This window comes from Neomonachus schauinslandi, chromosome 1 (assembly GCF_002201575.2).
Source record: "Neomonachus schauinslandi chromosome 1, ASM220157v2, whole genome shotgun sequence".
Classification (NCBI taxonomy): Eukaryota; Metazoa; Chordata; class Mammalia; order Carnivora; family Phocidae; genus Neomonachus; species Neomonachus schauinslandi.
The window spans coordinates 8,756,794-8,774,675 of NC_058403.1; the positions used below are offsets into that span (position 1 = coordinate 8,756,794).

Below are 17,882 nucleotides of genomic sequence, written 5' to 3' on the forward strand. Positions count from 1 at the left end.
AATTGAAAGTTCAATACAGGGTTAGGAAAAGATATTGAGTAAATTTTATCAGAATAAAAAGAGGAAAAATAGAAAAGGAAAGTAAAAAATTGAATGCACAGGATCTAGTCGAGCACATTGCTGGTGCAAGTGTAAAATGATACAAATTGCTGTGGACTGAACGTTTGGGTCTCCCCCCACCCCAAAATTCCTATGTTGCAGCCTTAATCCCCAAAGTGATGGTGTCTACAGGTGGGGCTTAAGGGGGTAATTAAGGTTTGGATGAGGTCATGGGAGTGGAGCCCCCATCATGGGATTGGTGCCCTTATAAAGGGATGAAGAAAGTCAAAATTCTCTTCCTCCCCACCCACCACCCTCTCCCAGGTCTCCAACACGTGAGGATGCAGCCATCTGCAGACTGGGAAGTGTCCTCACCAGACACCACATCTGCTGGTGCCTTGAGTTTTGGACTTCCTCGCCCACAGAATTGTGAGAATTTAATGTTATTTAAGCTACCCAATCTATATCTTTTTTGTATCAGCCTGAACTAAGATACAAATACTTTAGGAAACTGTTCAGTAGTTTCTTTAAGTCAAAGATTATGTCTACCCTATGGCCCAGCAATTTCACTTTTTTTTTTCTTTCAAGATTTTATTTAAATTCAAGTTAGCTAACATATAGTGTAGTATTTGTTTCAGGGGTAGAGTTTAGTGATTCATCATTTGCATATAACAGCCAGTGCTCATTACATCACGTGCCCTCCTTAATGCCCATCACCCAGTTACTCCATCCCCCCACCCACCTCCCCTCCAGCAACCCTCAGCTTGTTTCCTAGAGTTAAGGATCTTCCACTCTTGGTGTATATGTAAGAAAAAATGAAAGCAAACTTGCAGGAGAATGTTTATAGCAGCTTTGTTCATAATAGCCCAAATTGGAGACACCAAATATCCATCAATTGAAGAAAAGATAACCAAACCGTGCCATATTCATACAATAGAATTCTATTCAGAGATCAAAAGGAAATACTGCAACAGCATGGATGAAGCATTATGATGAGCACAAGAAGGAATTACTTCAAGTGATACATAGAAATATGATAATATCCCAAAGAAAGCTTATACTTTTTCAGTCATCCCATGGTTGGAAGTGATAGTGGTATTGATACATATGTATACGCACACATATAAGCTTATTGGGAAAAGCAAATAACTATATTATGTGGTTAGGAACCAAGATTTCCAGCAAAAAAGAGAGTAGAAATCTAGATATATAAAATCTAAGAAGATAAATTCTCTAAATTGGCAGTATTGGTATATATTCAATTTATTTTTTATCTTAAAAAAAAAGTCTAAAAGAAACATAAGAATAAAAAATTAACATAAGAATAAAATTAACATAAGAATAAAAGTCTTAGAAGAAATAACCAAACCAGAAGCAATGAGTATGTCTGTGCCTTGATTATGGTCTCTAAATAGCATTTCCCTTGAAAAGAACCACAGCTTCCTGGAGGAATGGCTGTTTCCAGGTCTAGAACAGGAAATGTCTTAGACCAGCCTGGAATACTTTATTCTGATACCAGAAAGCAAGAAAATCATCAAAGATTACTAGGAATATGTAATAAGGACACAGGAGCCAATCTGAAGACCTGTAGCCAAAGTGAGACAATTTAACGTTGGAAAAATGCCACAGTGGATTGAAACACATTAAATGCTAAAATTTACTCATACATAATGATATTAACAACAAAAAGCCTCACTGGTTACCTTTGGGAAACAAGGCATGAGCCAAACATTTATCCTGCCTGTCCTATATGAACTATATGTCTCGGGATAACTAAATAGGTTTTTTTAGATGTCCCGCAATTCAGAAGGATTGATAAAATATAAGTACCACCATTTCACAACTCCTAATAAAATAATAGATCTAGGTGCAATCATTAATGGATGCTAAAATCATTAGGTGAAGACTGATAGGGAACTTTATAAAGGACTGTTTAAGATGACAACACCTGAACTCAAGTAATTAATATAACAAAAAGGGATGAATATATATAATGCACGTCTTGGTATGATGCAACCCAAAGAACATAGTACCACCTAAGAAGGATTCTTCCAAACAAAGCAAAATAAAACCAAAGAACTTGAATCTGATTCACTCTGTAGATCTACCAGCTTACAGGAATACAAGAAAAAGATTTTCCTAAAAATTAAATGATATAAAAAATGAAAATTATCAAAGAAAACTGTTCTGATTTCTTCAACAACTAAAAATAAGAAAACAAAGAAGAACCAACCTACAGATTTAAAGAAACCTCAGCAACATATCAACCAAATGCAACTTGTGGATTTTGTTTGGATTCCAACTTGAACAAAACCACCTGGAAAAATAATTATGAAATGACCACACATTTGAATGCTGACTAGATTTGATATTAAAGAATTATTAAGGGTGCCTGGGTGGCTCAGTTGGTTAAGCGACTGCCTTTGGCTCAGGTCATGATCCTGGAGTCCCAGGATCGAGTCCCGCATCGGGCTCCCTGCTCAGCGGGGAGTCTGCTTCTCCCTCTGACCCTCTCTCCTCTCATGCTCTATCTCTCAAATAAATAAATGAAATCTTTTAAAAAAATTATTAAGGGGTGCCTGGGTGGCTCAGTCAGTTAAGCACCTGCCTTCAGCTCCAGTCATGATCCCAGAGTCCTGGGATCGAGCCCTCTGTTGCGCTCTCTGCTCAGGGGGAAGCCTGCTTCTCCCTTTCCCTCTGCCTTCTACTCCATCTGCTTGTGTATCCTCGCTCTCTGTGTCAAATAAATAAAATCCTTTTTAAAAATTGCTGAAATTAAAGAAGATAGAAATAAATGGAGACATCCTACGTTCATGGATTGGAAGACTGTTAAGATGTCAGTGGTACCCCAAATAATCCACAGATTCAGTGCAATTCCTATCAGAATCCCAATGGCATGTTTTTTAGAAACAGAAAAACCTATCCTAAAATTCATATGGAATCTCAAGGGACCCTGAATATCCAAAACAATCTTGAAGAAGGACAAAGTTGGAGGACTCACACTTCCTGATTTTGAAACTTACTAGAAAGTTACAGTGATCAAAATGGTGTGGTACTGGCATAATGACAGACATACAGACCAGTGGATTATAGAGCCCAGAAATAAACCCTCACTTATATGGTCAATCAATTTTTAATAAGGATGAGATGATTTTTTAATGGGGAAAAGACAGTGTTTTTCTTTTTTTTTTTTATTATGTTAATCCCCATACATTACATCATTAGTTTTAGATGAAGTGTTCCATGATTCATTGTTTGTGCATAACACCCAGTGCTCCATGCAGAATGTGCCCTCCTCAATACCCATCACCAGGCTAACCCATCCTCCCACCCCCCTCCCCTCTAGAACCCTCAGTTTGTTTTTCAGAGTCCATCGTCTCTCATGGTTCGTCTACCCCTCCGATTTCCCCTGCTTCATTCTTCCCCTCCCGCTACCTTCTTCTTTTTTTTTCTTAACATATATTGCATTGTTTGTTTCAGAGGTACAGATCTGAGATTCAACAGCCTTGCACAATTCACAGCGCTTACCAGAGCACATACCCTCCCCAGTGTCTATCACCCAGTCACCCCATCCCTCCCACCCCACCCCCCACTCCAGCAACCCTCAGTTTGTTTCCTGCAATTAAGAATTCCTCATATCAGTGAGATCATATGATACATGTCTTTCTCTGTTTGACTTATTTCACTCAACATAATACCCTCCAGTTCCATCCACGTCGTTGCAAATGGCAAGATCTCATTCCTTTTGATGGCTGCATAATATTCCATAAAAGACAGTGTTTTTCAAAAATGTTGCTGGGAAAACTGGATATCCACAGCACAAAAAAGAAGTTGAAATCTTACACCATATGCAAAAATTAATTCAAAATGAATTAGAGACCTAAATGTAAGAGCTAAAACTATAAAACTCTCAGAAGAAAACAGAAAAAAAAAAATCTTCATGACATTGGATTGGTCAAGGATTTCTCTTGGATATGATACCAAAAGCACGGGCAACACAATAAATAAGCTCAAATTCACCAAAACTAAAAACTCAAGAGTGGAAAGACAAGCCACAGAATGGAAGAAAATATTTGTAAATCATATATCTGATAAGGGACTAAGAGCCAGAATACATTTTTTTTACAAAATCATATCCTGCAAATCAACAGTAAAAAATAAGCAAGCTAAAAATGGGCAAAGAACTTGAATAGACATTTCTCCAAACATATACAAATGACCAGTAGACACACAAAAGAAGCGCAACATCACTGGCCATTAGAGAAATGCAAATCAAAACCATAATGGTTGGGCGCCTGGGTGGCTCAGTTGGTTGAGCGACTGCCTTCGGCTCAGGTCATGATTCCTGGAGTCCCTGGATCGAGTCCCGCATCGGGGTCCCTGCTTGGCGAGGAGACTTGCTTCTCCCTCTGACCCTCCCCCCTCTCATGTACTCTCTCTCTCTCTCATTCTCGCTCTCTCAAATAAATAAATCTTTTAAAAAAAAAAACCATAATGGTAACCCTTCATACTCATTAGATGGCTAAGTAAAAACAGAAACAAACAAAACCCCCAGAAATTTAGTGTTGGAGAGGATATGAAAAAACTAGAATGCTTCTTTCTGCATTGCTGGTGGGTATGTAAAACGGTGTATCTTTGTGGAAAAATTTTGGCGATTCCTCAAACGCGTAAAAAATCACCACATAATTCAGCGATTCCTCTCCTAGGTATGTTATCCCAAAGAATTAAAAGCAGAGACTCAAACAGATACGTATGCAACAAGATTCATAGCAGCATTATTCTTAATAGTAAAAAGGTGAAACCACCCCAAATGTCCATGACAGATAAATGAATATCAAAATGTGGTACACACAATGGAGTATTCAGCCTTAAAAAGGAATGAAAGGAATGAAATTGATACATGCAACAACACAGATGAACCTTAGAAACGTTATGGAAAGTGAAATAAGCTGGACACAAAAAGATGAATATCCTATGATTCCACTGATACGAAGTACCTAGAATAAGCAAATTCATAGACTGAAAACAGAGGTTACCAGGGGCAGGGAGGAATGGAGTTATTGTTTCGTGGATAGTTTGGGATGAGAAAGTTCTGGAAATGGATAGTGGTGACGGTTGCACAATGTGAATGTACTTAATTCAACTCATACTTAACAGATGGTTAAATAGGAAATTTTGTATTTTTCTGCAATTAAAAAAATGAGTTAATATTTGTAACACACACATGAAAAATATTATGGAAGGGGTTTAAGTAAATGGGGGTATAGATAAAACAAAATTGACCGTGAGTTGAAAATGTTGAAATGGTGATGGGTACATGGGAGTTCGTAAGAATAGTTTCTCTATTTTTTTAAAAAATTTGAGAGAGAGCAAGCTTGAGTTGGGTGAGGGACAGAGGGAGAAGCAGACTCCCGCTGAGTAGGGAGCCCAATGTGGGGCTCAATCCCAGGACCCCAGGATCACGACCCGAGCCGAAGGCAGACGGTTAACCGACTGAGCCACCCAGGCACCCGTTTCTCTATTTTTGTATACATTTGGAAATTCCCATAACAGAGTTTAGAATATCTGATACTGAAAAAAATCAATTTAAGAACACAGTAAATTAGTGGGAAGTGAGAAACTATTGGTTAAGAGTGATTACAGTGAATAGTACGTAATACTAGAATTACATATCTTATAACATGATCATGTATTATAATGACTACTTAATGATATATAATAAGTTATTGTGCTAGACCCCTGTATTTCTCTACCAGGAAGAGGTAACAGGTGTAGTTATGAGACTGCGTCACTTCTCTTGCTGTTGGCTGGTTAGTCAACTCACACTCCTGGAACTCAGGATCTCACAGCAAGTTTCCATTCCGCAGTCTATGAACACCTCTCCCCCAGAACGATGCCAAAGGTCCTACGGCAAACCGGCAACAATGCTCTGCAGTAGCTCAGCTGCCTCCATGGGCACCACATTATAAACACAAACTACTTTAAGTCGGCCTTGGCTTAGATCACAGTACTGACTTTCAAAACACTGGCCACAACTATCAACAGCATTTACCAGGAAACCCATGGGAGATTAGGAAGGCTGCTGACTCACATACTTGGTCAATGTAAACACCATTACATTTTGTTACGAAGATTACAGCCGAATTCTGGATAGCTGCATGGTGAAGACACTCATAATCTAAATATTAGTCAGGTTGGGGTAAAAGTTATTTTGAGTCAAATTTAAACTTGTTCTATATATTGTTACCATGGAGTCCTGACTGCTTTGCAAGAAATTAACGAGGAAGCCTGGGGTTAAACTTGTACATGTGTGAAGTAGGGAACTTCATTTACTCACAACTCATTATTAGGTTTGTGTACAAAACTTAATGGACTTGACTCACACTCCAGTTTTAGACGAGCTAATTCATTCTCTGTGACTGCACTCATTTAAAAACCATCCATGTCTGAATGGCTTGATTTAGCCAAGACTCTCTCCTCTGATCTTGACTTTCTCCCTATAGGCCAGGATATGGAAATGAACTGTGATCACAAAATTTAATTCTAAATATCATATATATATATATAGATGGATGTCCTTCTACACCAGATGGATATTAATAGCATTCCTTTTCTGAACTGTGGCCAATGTCCAAAAGACAAATATATGGAAAAACATGAATCCAGTGGGTCTCTAACTCCTCTCCAGTATTTATGAGACAGTGTACAAAGTAAGATTTAACCTACTGTGAATTTTCTGAAAGCTAGTTGTCTGGGTGGTGTTTGTTGCTACATTAGCACAGCGTTTAGCTTCTTTAAAACACTTAAGACAAAGAACCCAATAGAAAAGAACAAGCAAACAACATGATGTAGTACACAGAAAAAGAAATTACAATGGTCAATAAAACATGAAAGCATGTTCAACTGAGACCAAGAATGCAGGCTGTCATTTTTTCACATGTCAGATTAGTAAATTTTGATGGGAGATAGAGGAAAAAAACACACTCATACATTTCTTTTTCATAGGAGTTTAAATTCATTTTGGCATGGTAACATTTATTAAAAGTTACATAGCACACACTCTTTAACCTATCAATATTCACTGCAAAGAATTTACACTCTGGGTATACTTGTAAAAGTGTGTGTGGTGTGTGTTAATTTTCACAGTAGCATATTTTGTAATGTCAAAACATGAGAAATAGATGAGTGCTAGGAGAATATGCAGATCATAGACTGTTACCAAACCTGTTCAAAAAAGTAACATGGAAATGTCAAGATAACCAATTATATGGTGTACCACCTTTGTGAAAACTTGATACAAATATATAATCAAATATAAAGATATAAAATTGAATATAAACTGAATGCATATATATGAATGTGTATATGTATGCAGCTAATATTTTCTGGAAGGACATACAAAAAGCAATAGTGGTTAACTTTAGGGAAGCAGTGGGTAAGTCTTTTCACTTTACACCATTCTGTCCCATTTACATTTCTAACTTAGGCACCAACTATGCTTCCCTTTTCCCCTCCTTGCTCACCCCAGTGAGAAAGCAGCCATGCAAATCCTGTGTTTGTTTCAGGAGCCAACTGAGTTCAACATTTGTAAACACTCATCACAGGAAGGTAAAGATCAATGGTTCTCAGCTCTGATGGCACACTGGGAGGCCTTAAAAAAATACCGGTATCTGGGCCCAAACCCAGACTCTGACTTAATGAGTACGGGGTGCATCCTTGCATGGGGAGTCCTAAAAACTCCCCAGGTGATTCTAATAGACAGCCAGGGGTGAAAACCACCAGATGTATCACTTTAATTATTCTCCAATGATAAATAATGAACTAATGGGCTGTTGATCACAAGAATTAAGTGTCTGAGGCCATAGGCAGAGTCCCCAGCAGTACCTGCCTACCTTAAGAATTTGAGGCCCAAATAAAAGACACAACAATATGCCCCACACCACTCCTGCTGCGTGAATGCTTAGCTAATTACAGTGGGTCCTGTTTGCAGGGATTGTGGACTATGATGGTTTACTTCCTCATACTGTTTTTGTTTTTAAAGTAATAATTAGTTTAAACATCACTGTGTTCCCACTAGCCTTTTACAAATTTAACTTAACAACAAAAGATAGATATCTCTACCTAAATATGATATATACATGAAAGCCCATGTTGTTGTTCTGTTAAATTTTGTTAGCTACATTTTCAAAGAATCGTATCTTGGCAATATTTTCTTAAAGGGTGAAAAATATGTAAGTACTTCCAAAGAATCAATTTAGCAAGCAAATTTACTAATCCTATGACTAACTTTCCCATTAAAAGCAAGATAACAGCCATATAAAATATATATTTTTGCAAGAATATAGCTGACCCAAAGGAAGGGAAAAATAGCAAATTCCAGAAAGAACTGCTACATAAATATTCACAAACTTAGACATGCTATACATTGCTGCTATCATTTAAGCAAGGTTTCTTTAGGCTAAATGATTTACAGAGTCTCTTCTTGAATGTAAAATACATGTACACACGCACGCACACACACACTCTCTCAAGATGAGCTCAGTTTTTAGAGTCTTAATGGAAACAGTCTTGGTCTCCTAAATAGAACTTGTAATTAATATAGATTTTAAAATGAGCTCAACTTGAGGGTTCCTCAATGGACAGTTTCAGTTTCCAAAATATAATTTGAATATAGAATTCTTTAAAAGTAGTATCTGAAGAGTTAGCCATCATATATATTTTTATTTTATTACAAGATATTTTAAAATTTGGGCAGATACAATTAGGACAGAAAACCAGCTTCATACCAAAAATACACTTTCAATTACTTTATCAAGCAAATAAAAACAACCTTCATTTATTTGCTTTTTCTAGAAGTTAATGTACAGTAAAAATTTAATATTGTATATGAAAAACATGTAATTAAGCATACATACAAAAGAAACATGTATTGAATGTTCAGAAACAAAAGTAAAAATAAATAGCAATGATAAAACTTTGAAAAAAAAATAATGCACATTTCAGTTGTGGAAAATACGATTCTTAATTATATATACATAGTTGTACTTAATAGAAAGCCATCTCTTTAAAATTGCACAAACAAGGGACCAATAAAGCATAATTTTTATGACATGTAATACTATAATCCTAGGGCAGTTTGCTGCTTACCTCCAGGACATAAAACACTTAGCTCTGTAATATAATGAAAAGTATGCTGTACTGTTTGAGAAAGATTGTCTTCCTCAACTCTCATTAACCTGTAGTAATCCTACAAAAGGCTGTACAGGAAATTTCACAAAAAGAAATATTAAACAATTATTGTGCCCACTCCATGCTGAAGAAGCAGCCAAAAATGGGCTTCAAAGTAAACGTGGTGGGACATTTAATATTTCTGATGCTTTTTTATACTAAAGATCATTTCTTTGTTCTATAAAAACACTGCGTTTAACCATGATTGGCAATCTCAGCACAAGGAAAATCCTGATAAAATGGATGGAGAGTTTCTGCTTACCTTGTTTTCATGAATAAAATATTTCAGGAGATAAGAATTTATAGAAAAGAAACATTAAGGTTCAATTCACTTACAACTTATCAGGAGCATAATTCCATTTTTTAAAAACTTTTCTGTAAGAAAATCAAAGGTCACATTTCCATCTGTATTATGGCACGGCCCTCACTTCAGAGAAAAATACACTTTGGGAACCAGAAAAAATTGCACAAAGGTTAGGGGCAACCTGAAAAGCTCTTGGTGAAAAACACTTAAGTCCTCTAGAGTAATAAAAAAATATGTGCAGACTTAATTACAAGTATTTACACTTCAAAGCAGAATCATGAGTTAGCTGTTTAGCCGTTCAGTAAGAATGATTCTCAGGCATTTCAAAAGATGTGATTAAGTGTGCCCATAGTACTTGTGACCACACTTGAATGCATAGAATACAGTAAAGATCATGGTTCTTCAGTCTGTCACTTGTCATACCTATAAAACAAAAGTGTTTCCATTCTGAAAGCTATAAAACCACAGGACTGAGCAAGTATTTTTATTATCTCACATAAAACAGACTTTAAGTACTACTGATTTCACTCATTTGTTCGACAACTTGTCCTAAAATTTCATCAACCACATCAACGTCATAATTCACTTGCTGAAGATCGAGATCAGGTACGATCATGGCCAACAGCTGTCCTACGTTAACTCGAAGAGATCGAAGTTTGAGGCTGCAAATACAAATATTACGTCTATTAGATGAACATTATAACACAGTTCAATATTCACGTGGAGCCTAAAATTTAAGTGAAACATGAATTCACCTACTTTAATAATCCGTAATTTAACTTAATAATTATGCATCTCTTGGTAAGTAGAGTGTTTCATAAAACTAGTGGCTCTGTTTGGTTCTAACTAATACAATTTAAACTTGCTATTGGAGAAATCTGGACTGGTAAAATACATACAATTACAAGGTGTTATTTATAATACAAAATATTGTCACCTGGAAAACAGCAGTGATATACTAGTGAGAACACTGGTCTCAGAATAAGAATGCATCTCCCTGAATTTCAGCTTTTGAGGAAAATAAAAACTGAACTGTTCTCTAAAACATGTTCTATGAGATATCCACCCTTGTGTGAAAGAGAAACAGTTCTGTGGTCAAATAAGCTTACAAAATTTTGGGCTAAATAATGTTAAACAGTTTTTAAAATCAAGACTTCTCTGAACCTTTCATATGCTGAAGTTCACCGATGATCCATTTTACTATTCATTTATAGGGAATGGTGCTTTGCTGAAAACACTGGGAATCCCTGGATTAAATGATCGTTATCATTCCTTCCAAATTTATATACATGTATCTGAATATCAACATCCTAGACTTTTTTTTTTTTTAAGTGGGCTCCACACTAGGCTAGGTGGGACCCAAACTCACGACCCTGAGATCAAGACCTGAGCTGAGATCAAAAGTCGGATGTTCAACCAACTGAGCCACGCAGGTACCCCCAACACCCTAGACTTTTTGAAGACTTAAAACTATTCAGCAGCCTTTGCTTCAAAGATTGAGTGAAACATGGGAACTGAATGTTAGTTGCTCTTATTCTGCCCCTCTCCCAAATATAAACAGCCCACGTTTAGCTTAGATACTGATCTAAGGTGGAAATGTCTGAAGAGGCAAGATGCTCATCCCTACGTTGACAATCCACAGTAAGGTGATTTAAAACATGTTTTGTAAGCTTGGATTGTAAGATTCCATTCGCCCCTGGATATAATTTTACATCATTTCCACTCCAGCCATTTTTTGTCCAAGCTTCCTCACTCACCTTTGAGTTCATGGTTCAAACACTTTTCTGCTTTGCTTTCCAGAAGTTGTTTACCATCCTATATCCTTACCAAGAATGTTCCCTTTGTTGTAACCACAACCTTTTATCTATATGATAAGTACACAAAAGACTAGTATGACCCAATGATCCTCTTACATCTCTTTTCCTTTAAATCTTCTGATTGTCCCTGGCTAATTTCTATTATCTACTGGACCTGCCACAGATTCTTATTTTTAATGTACAGAACAGCACTGTCCCAAGAGAAATACTGCAAGCTCCATATGCAGTTTAAAATGTTCACATAGCCACAGTAAAAAGCAAAATGCAGCTGTAAATTTAATTTTAGTTATATATTTAACCCAATGTAACTAAAATATTGTATCATCACAAAATCAAAATACATTACTAATGAGGCATTCTACATTCTTTTTCTTACTAAGGCTTCAAAATTTTATTTATTTTATACTTAAAGCACATCTCAATTCAGACTAGATTTCAAGTATCAATAGCCACATATTCCTATACTATTTTGGAAAGCACAGGTTTATCGGTTAAAATAAATAAAATAAATAACCAATCGATCATCAGTTACCCAAAGGTCAGTGTGCAAGAGAATTATCTGAGACTGTTTAAAAGTTTCCAATTTAATAAGCTGCACTGTAGGCCAAGGATCTACATTTCTACAAGCACCACAGATGCTTGTGGTTCCCATTTTGAGAAACACCACTTGGGATTTTCTTCTGACCTTAGCCTTCTAGGCTTTTATGTACTGCTCTACTCCATTTCCATGAACAGATTTACGGAAATCCTTCAAAAACTTAACTTAAAAAACAAGGTAATAATATAATTGATGTCAAGTGAGGATGGCAGGAGATTATATCTCAACAACAGTGACTTTTAGGTCTGAAGTCATACTGTATGAGCAGGAAGAGTTGCCCAGTTTTAGCCTTTAATAGCTACTTTCAGATGGTAAGTCATCAACACATGAGGAGCACCATCATCCCCTCCCACCTGAACGTCTGCCTCCCCCACGCTCAAAACCGAAACAAAACCCCAAACCCATTTTATATCTTACTGAGATAGGGTAATCCTTCATTTACTCTTTTCTTATTTTCACAGAGGAACTTCTTCCTAGTAATCCCCTGTACTACGGCAATTTCTAGTAATTTTGTGATTACCTAAAAGTTAACATTGGGGATGGCATGTAGTAAAATGAGGACAGAAAACCATAAAGAAATGGCAAGTACAAAAGTAAAAGAAATCCAGGTGAAAAAGTATGTTTCATGAAATATTCCCTTGTCTTCTAGTCATGGCCAAATTCACCACCTTCTTTGATATCTAACTCAATTTCCACTTTTCCCCAAACAGCATTCCAAACCACTCTAACTGATCAAGTGCTTTATTCTTTCCAAATTCCTATTTCACTTAAGTTGAACCTAAACTGTTCATTCCTTGAAGGGAAGGATCGTTTTCTTTTGATAGAACAGTATCTGTTCGAGGTGTGCTAGCAAGTATCATGCTAACCAGAAGGTAGCCCCAGAGTTGTGCCTCATGTAATATTACCTTTCCCCATCAGTATAATTTACAGACTCCTCAATGTTACTTGAAGTTGAAACATCTGCTTCTAACTGTTGATTTGTAGATTTTAATTGTTCAATTTCAGTTTTCAGTTCTTCACATTGTGAACGGATTTGTGATTTTTCCATTTCCAATAATTCAACCTGACAAAAAAAAATTCATAACTGTAAAATTAAATTTAAAAATACTAATAAAAATAAAACTTAAAAATACTAACGCTAAAATGAGACTTAAAAATACTAAAGCCAAAGTACAAATTTAAGCTAAGAAATGTAGAAAATCCTGCTTGATGAAAATTACCATCAAAAAAGGGGAAAAAAGGGCACCTGGGTGGCTCAGTTGGTTAAGCGACTGCCTTCGGCTCAGGTCAAGATCCTGGAGTCCCAGGATCGAGTCCCGCATCGGGCTCCCTGCTCGGCAGGGAGTCTGCTTCTCCCTCTGACCCTCCTCCCTCTCACGCTCTCTGTCTCTCATTGTCTCTCTCTCAAATAAATAAATAAAATCTTTAAAAAAAAAAAAAAAAGGAGAAAAAAACCACCCACAATAGCTTTCTATAAACAAAGCTTCATTTTAGTTTCACCTCCACATCTTGTCACATTCAAAGAATACGAAATGTTAACTACCGCTTGACTGAAAACAAATGGTACCTAAAAACTGGAAAACCAAGATAAAAATGCCTAAATTATGTCGACGTCAAAGTGGCTTTCATTTCTTGCACATTCACCAGCTCTAAGTTGTAACCGAAAGCTCATTTTGATTTTTATATATTTTGTCATCTAACTCTAAGCCAATACATCAAGATGAATGTTTGGATGAGCTGTTATGTCAGCATTATTTCCAGGAAGAAGGGGCAGTACAGCACCATCCTGTTGTTTCCAAATTCTTCAGCAGAAAAACCCTTCTTTCAAACACCACATTAATACAATACATAAAATACATGTTTCTAAAAGGAGCGCTCTAAATCTGAATGGAGGGTATATGCATAGGCTACTACCTATCTCCTGACGTCTACCATTTTTCTCCTTCTTCCTCAGTAGAAGAACCTCTGAATAAAGACTACACTTCCAAAGCACCCATTAGCCAGATGACTAAGTTCTGACAGGTGGAATATCAGCAAACTTTAGGAACCGCACTCTTCTTTGCTGCTGCTTGGAACATAGATCTACGAGGACTGGACCTGGAGGCCACCTCGGACCATAATGGCACGCTGAGAAGCGAAGCAACAATGCAGGAGCCTGTTGTCTCGGATGCCTGTGGAACTGCCACGGCTCTACGGTGTTTTTGGTCACCTGCCAATAGACCTAATCGTAACTAATACAGGGTGCATCTATAAAATGAGGACATCACCATCTACCTTGCATGGTTATTGCAAGGCCTATTACTAATGGATGGGATGTTCCCTATATTTAGCAACTGACTGGCTCGATGGGAACGAGAACAGTATTTTGAGCAGGATAATCCTTCATTACACAGCAATTTCCAGTACGCTACAGGAAACTACAATACCTGGTCACCACCCATTAAATTTTAGCAATGCCCAACTCCTCAACACATATTTCCATATACCCCCAGGATGACCACTCCCCAGCTGAGAAGCAGCAGGGCAACACACAGTCAATACATGGAAATATTACTAAGTAATTTATTCCAATCTAGCAACTGGCAGTTCTTTGTGGTTCAGACTCCCTGGGACTCCCAGGACTCTCATTATGCGGAATGATACACTCACCTCACTTTTATACTGGTCCCTCTCCACAGTGCACTTGTCCAACTGTCTAAACACATCGTCAAGCTGCACAACCATTTCATCCACTTCACTTTTGCTCTCACTACTGGCACACTGACTGCATTCGGCCTTCACATGCTGCAAAGCACTACACTGTTTCTTCAGCCTTTCTATTTCCTCCAAAGCTTGCCGATACTGAGATACCACGTGGTCTGGACTTTCAGATTTGCCATTAATACTTTCAAGTAAACATACAGCATCAGTTTCGGTAGACTGATGGCAAGTTTCCTTCTTCACGTATTTGTTGTTCATTTCCAGTATCCTCTGCTGTAACACTTTGATTTGGTCAGTAAACACATTACACTGTCTTTTATAATTTTCTTTTTCTTGGGTAACTAGAAGCAGCTCATTTTTCAGTTCATTTAGCTGGCAAATAGCATCACCCGCAGATTTATCAAAGGTGTCCGGGGTTTCCTGTGCCTTCCCTTCAGCTTCCACACAGGCTGGCGGCACAGCTGCATCATTTCGTGCATCTATCTCATCTTCAAGTGCCTCTTCCTTTTTAACAACTACACTCGGGGCTTCAGTCTGGGTAGCCGCAGTGGTTCCCTGATCACACCTGGATGATGAGATGCCTGATGAACCAGCCGGGGCACAAGGTCCCTTATCAGCCACAGGCTCGACCTGATGACCACTTTGCTCGATGTGACTCTGTTCTGATTTCACTTCAATGTCATGATCTACTGCAGGTTTGGGAGTACTGTTTTCTTCTAAGATGATGACATCTTCATCATCATCATCTTTATAAGCTGAATTTTCAAATGCTTGATTACTCAATCTCCGAGTCTTTGCATTCAAAATGGACGAACGAGTAGAAAGTCTCCGTTTCAGGCTGGAAAAAAATTTAATATATAAAATGTAAGACTATAAAATATAGAAATGAACAAAACAGATGACTTGAAGCAATCTATCTTGAAATTCTAAGAAATGTCCATGTTCATTTAAAAAAATGTTTAACACAGCACTGCTCAATGATTTAATGAAGTAGAGAGGATTTTCTCCTGTACAGCTGAGGAAACAATTAGACTACTTAGCTTGCCTTAAAGTAGGAGCTCTGCATACTCCCAAACATCCCTTCACTTGATGTCCTCTGGGCACCTCAATATATACACGGCCAAATGGGAATGCTCCCTCCCCTCCAGGTCTGCTCCTTGCATTCCAGCACTCAGTGAATGGCTCTGCCCTTCCAGTTTGCTGTCATTTTTATCAATGCTCGATGATCAAAGGTGAGCCACAAACTAAACCAGCATGCCCTCTCCTTCCATTTTCCTGGCATTAAAAACTGCCTCATTTTCCTCATTGACTCAGTTTTCTGTGAATTTACCACCAAATGATACTATTTGCTCCCCCTCAGCGGGTTATCTGAGGTTTATTGTTTAGGCCCTAGGTGTTAGCCCTCCTGTTTCCTCCATCTCAGGAAAGGTTCTTCTGGTTCTTGGCTTTACTCCCTCATATCGAGGGAACATAGTCTCCAATAAAATCTTGAGAAACAGTACACAGGACATAAAAAAATGTGAAAGGTTACATGATGAAAGTATCTTTATTCACTTCTCAATTTTATTGCTGGCTTGGTTTTTATATAGACTTCCAGGTTGGAAATTACTTTCTCAAAACTTTAAAAGCATCATTCCATTGTTATGTACCATTTGGTGTTCCTGCCATTCTGATTCCTGATCTTTTTGAAGGTAACTTGTGTTTTCTCTCCCTGAAAAAATTATTTTCCCTGGTGTTTGAAAATTTCATGTTTCTTAGATTGGATCTTTTTCCAGACATTTTTGCTGTGTATTTAGTGGAAGGTAAGTCATACTATTTCCTCCCCTTTGTTTTCTCTGATCTCCCATTCTGAAATTCCCTTATTTAGATGTTGGCCCTCCTGTACCTTGTGTTTTCCTTTTTCTACCCTCTACCTGCTTATCGTTTCTAAGAAATGTGTTTGTTCCGCACCTACCCACCTCCCAGTAAATTTCACAGGGCTTCCTCTACTCCCTTTGTTTCAGTTTGTACTCCTGGTGATCTCTGCCTATCTTTATGTTTCAGGGTGAGACCGACTAGAAGCAGTGAGGGCTGACCCTGTGGTGCTAAGGGTGCTCAAACTGTCAGCACCACCCAGGGCTTTTCCCCTGGTGGCCCAATGAGGGGAAGGCGGGGGGATTTCTCATCATTTAGTACTCACTTTCCCTTACTCCTCCTATTTCAAAACAGTGGCTCACGCACATCTTCAGCAGTGAAACTGCTCCAGAAGGAAAACATCCTACCTTCTGACGGAGAAGGAGAAGCCACATCACCAGACCTGGCAGGTTATGAAGAGGTTTAGAGAACTACTCTTCTTTAAACTCTCAAACAAGCCTCCTGTTCTCACCCATTTTCTGCCTTAAGAAATGCTTCCGAGTTTGGAGCACGCCTGGGGTTCCATGGAGTTAATCACTTAACTGGGAGCTGCCCTGTTATTTTTCTTATGAAGCTAATTCCTATTTGTCTTTCTGAAGACTTAGTTTAGGAACACCTTTCCAGTCTTTGGCTTTATTTATAAAGCTTATAAAAAAAAAAAAAAAAAAAAAAGCTTGTATTTTTCTCAAATTCAAACTTCAAAATCTTCAGGCTTTAAAAATTAATGAAAAATTTCTCTATTCTCTTCTTCCACTTGGATGGAATAAATCACTTCAAAGAATAAATTTCAGGGGCACCTGGGTGGCTCAGTCGGTTAAGCACAGTACTCTGGATTTCGGCTCATGTCATGATCTCAGGGTTGTGAGACTGAACCCCCCTCAGGCTCACCCTGGGCGTGGAGCCTGTTTGAGATTCTCTCTCTCTCCCCCTCTCACTCTGTCCCTCTCCCCTTAAAAAAAAAAAAAAAAGAATAAATTCCATTATCTTTTATCTGTAAACTTTACAGATTTCACTTTTTCTTACTTTGTTTCGAACCATCTTTAAGAAGAAAAGCCAAGAACATTAAGGAGACTATTGTTTAAAAATTCACACAAATTCTTAGTTGAGTAGCAATCCAGCCCCAAAAATGTATGCTACAAACAGCAAACTATTTTAGAACATGCCCTCCTGATGTATATATGCATGCAAGCGGTTATTTCTAATCCTTTTGGAGGTCAAAAATCCCTTTGAGAATTTAATGAAGGCTATAAAACCGCTCAGAAAATCCCATCCCACTATCCCTGGAAACCTGGTTTCAATGTTT

General features: G+C 37.7%; 1 protein-coding gene across 2 annotated transcripts in view; it reads right to left on the minus strand.

The window, feature by feature from the left end:
- Positions 1-8,658: 8,658 nt before the first annotated feature.
- MORC3 (MORC family CW-type zinc finger 3) overlaps positions 8,659-17,882 on the minus strand; it is a 41,461-nt gene continuing 32,237 nt past the window's right edge. The window contains exons 15-17 of one of the 2 annotated variants that reach the window (XM_021677969.2): positions 14,636-15,524; positions 12,892-13,049; positions 8,659-10,233 (exon numbers count right to left, since the gene is read on the minus strand). In XM_021677969.2, the coding sequence (XP_021533644.1) occupies positions 10,080-10,233; positions 12,892-13,049; positions 14,636-15,524 (1,201 nt within the window). In that variant the 3' untranslated portion in view covers positions 8,659-10,079. The remainder of the gene's footprint in view (positions 10,234-12,891; positions 13,050-14,635; positions 15,525-17,882) is intronic. The other variant, XM_021677970.1, reaches the window with a different exon arrangement.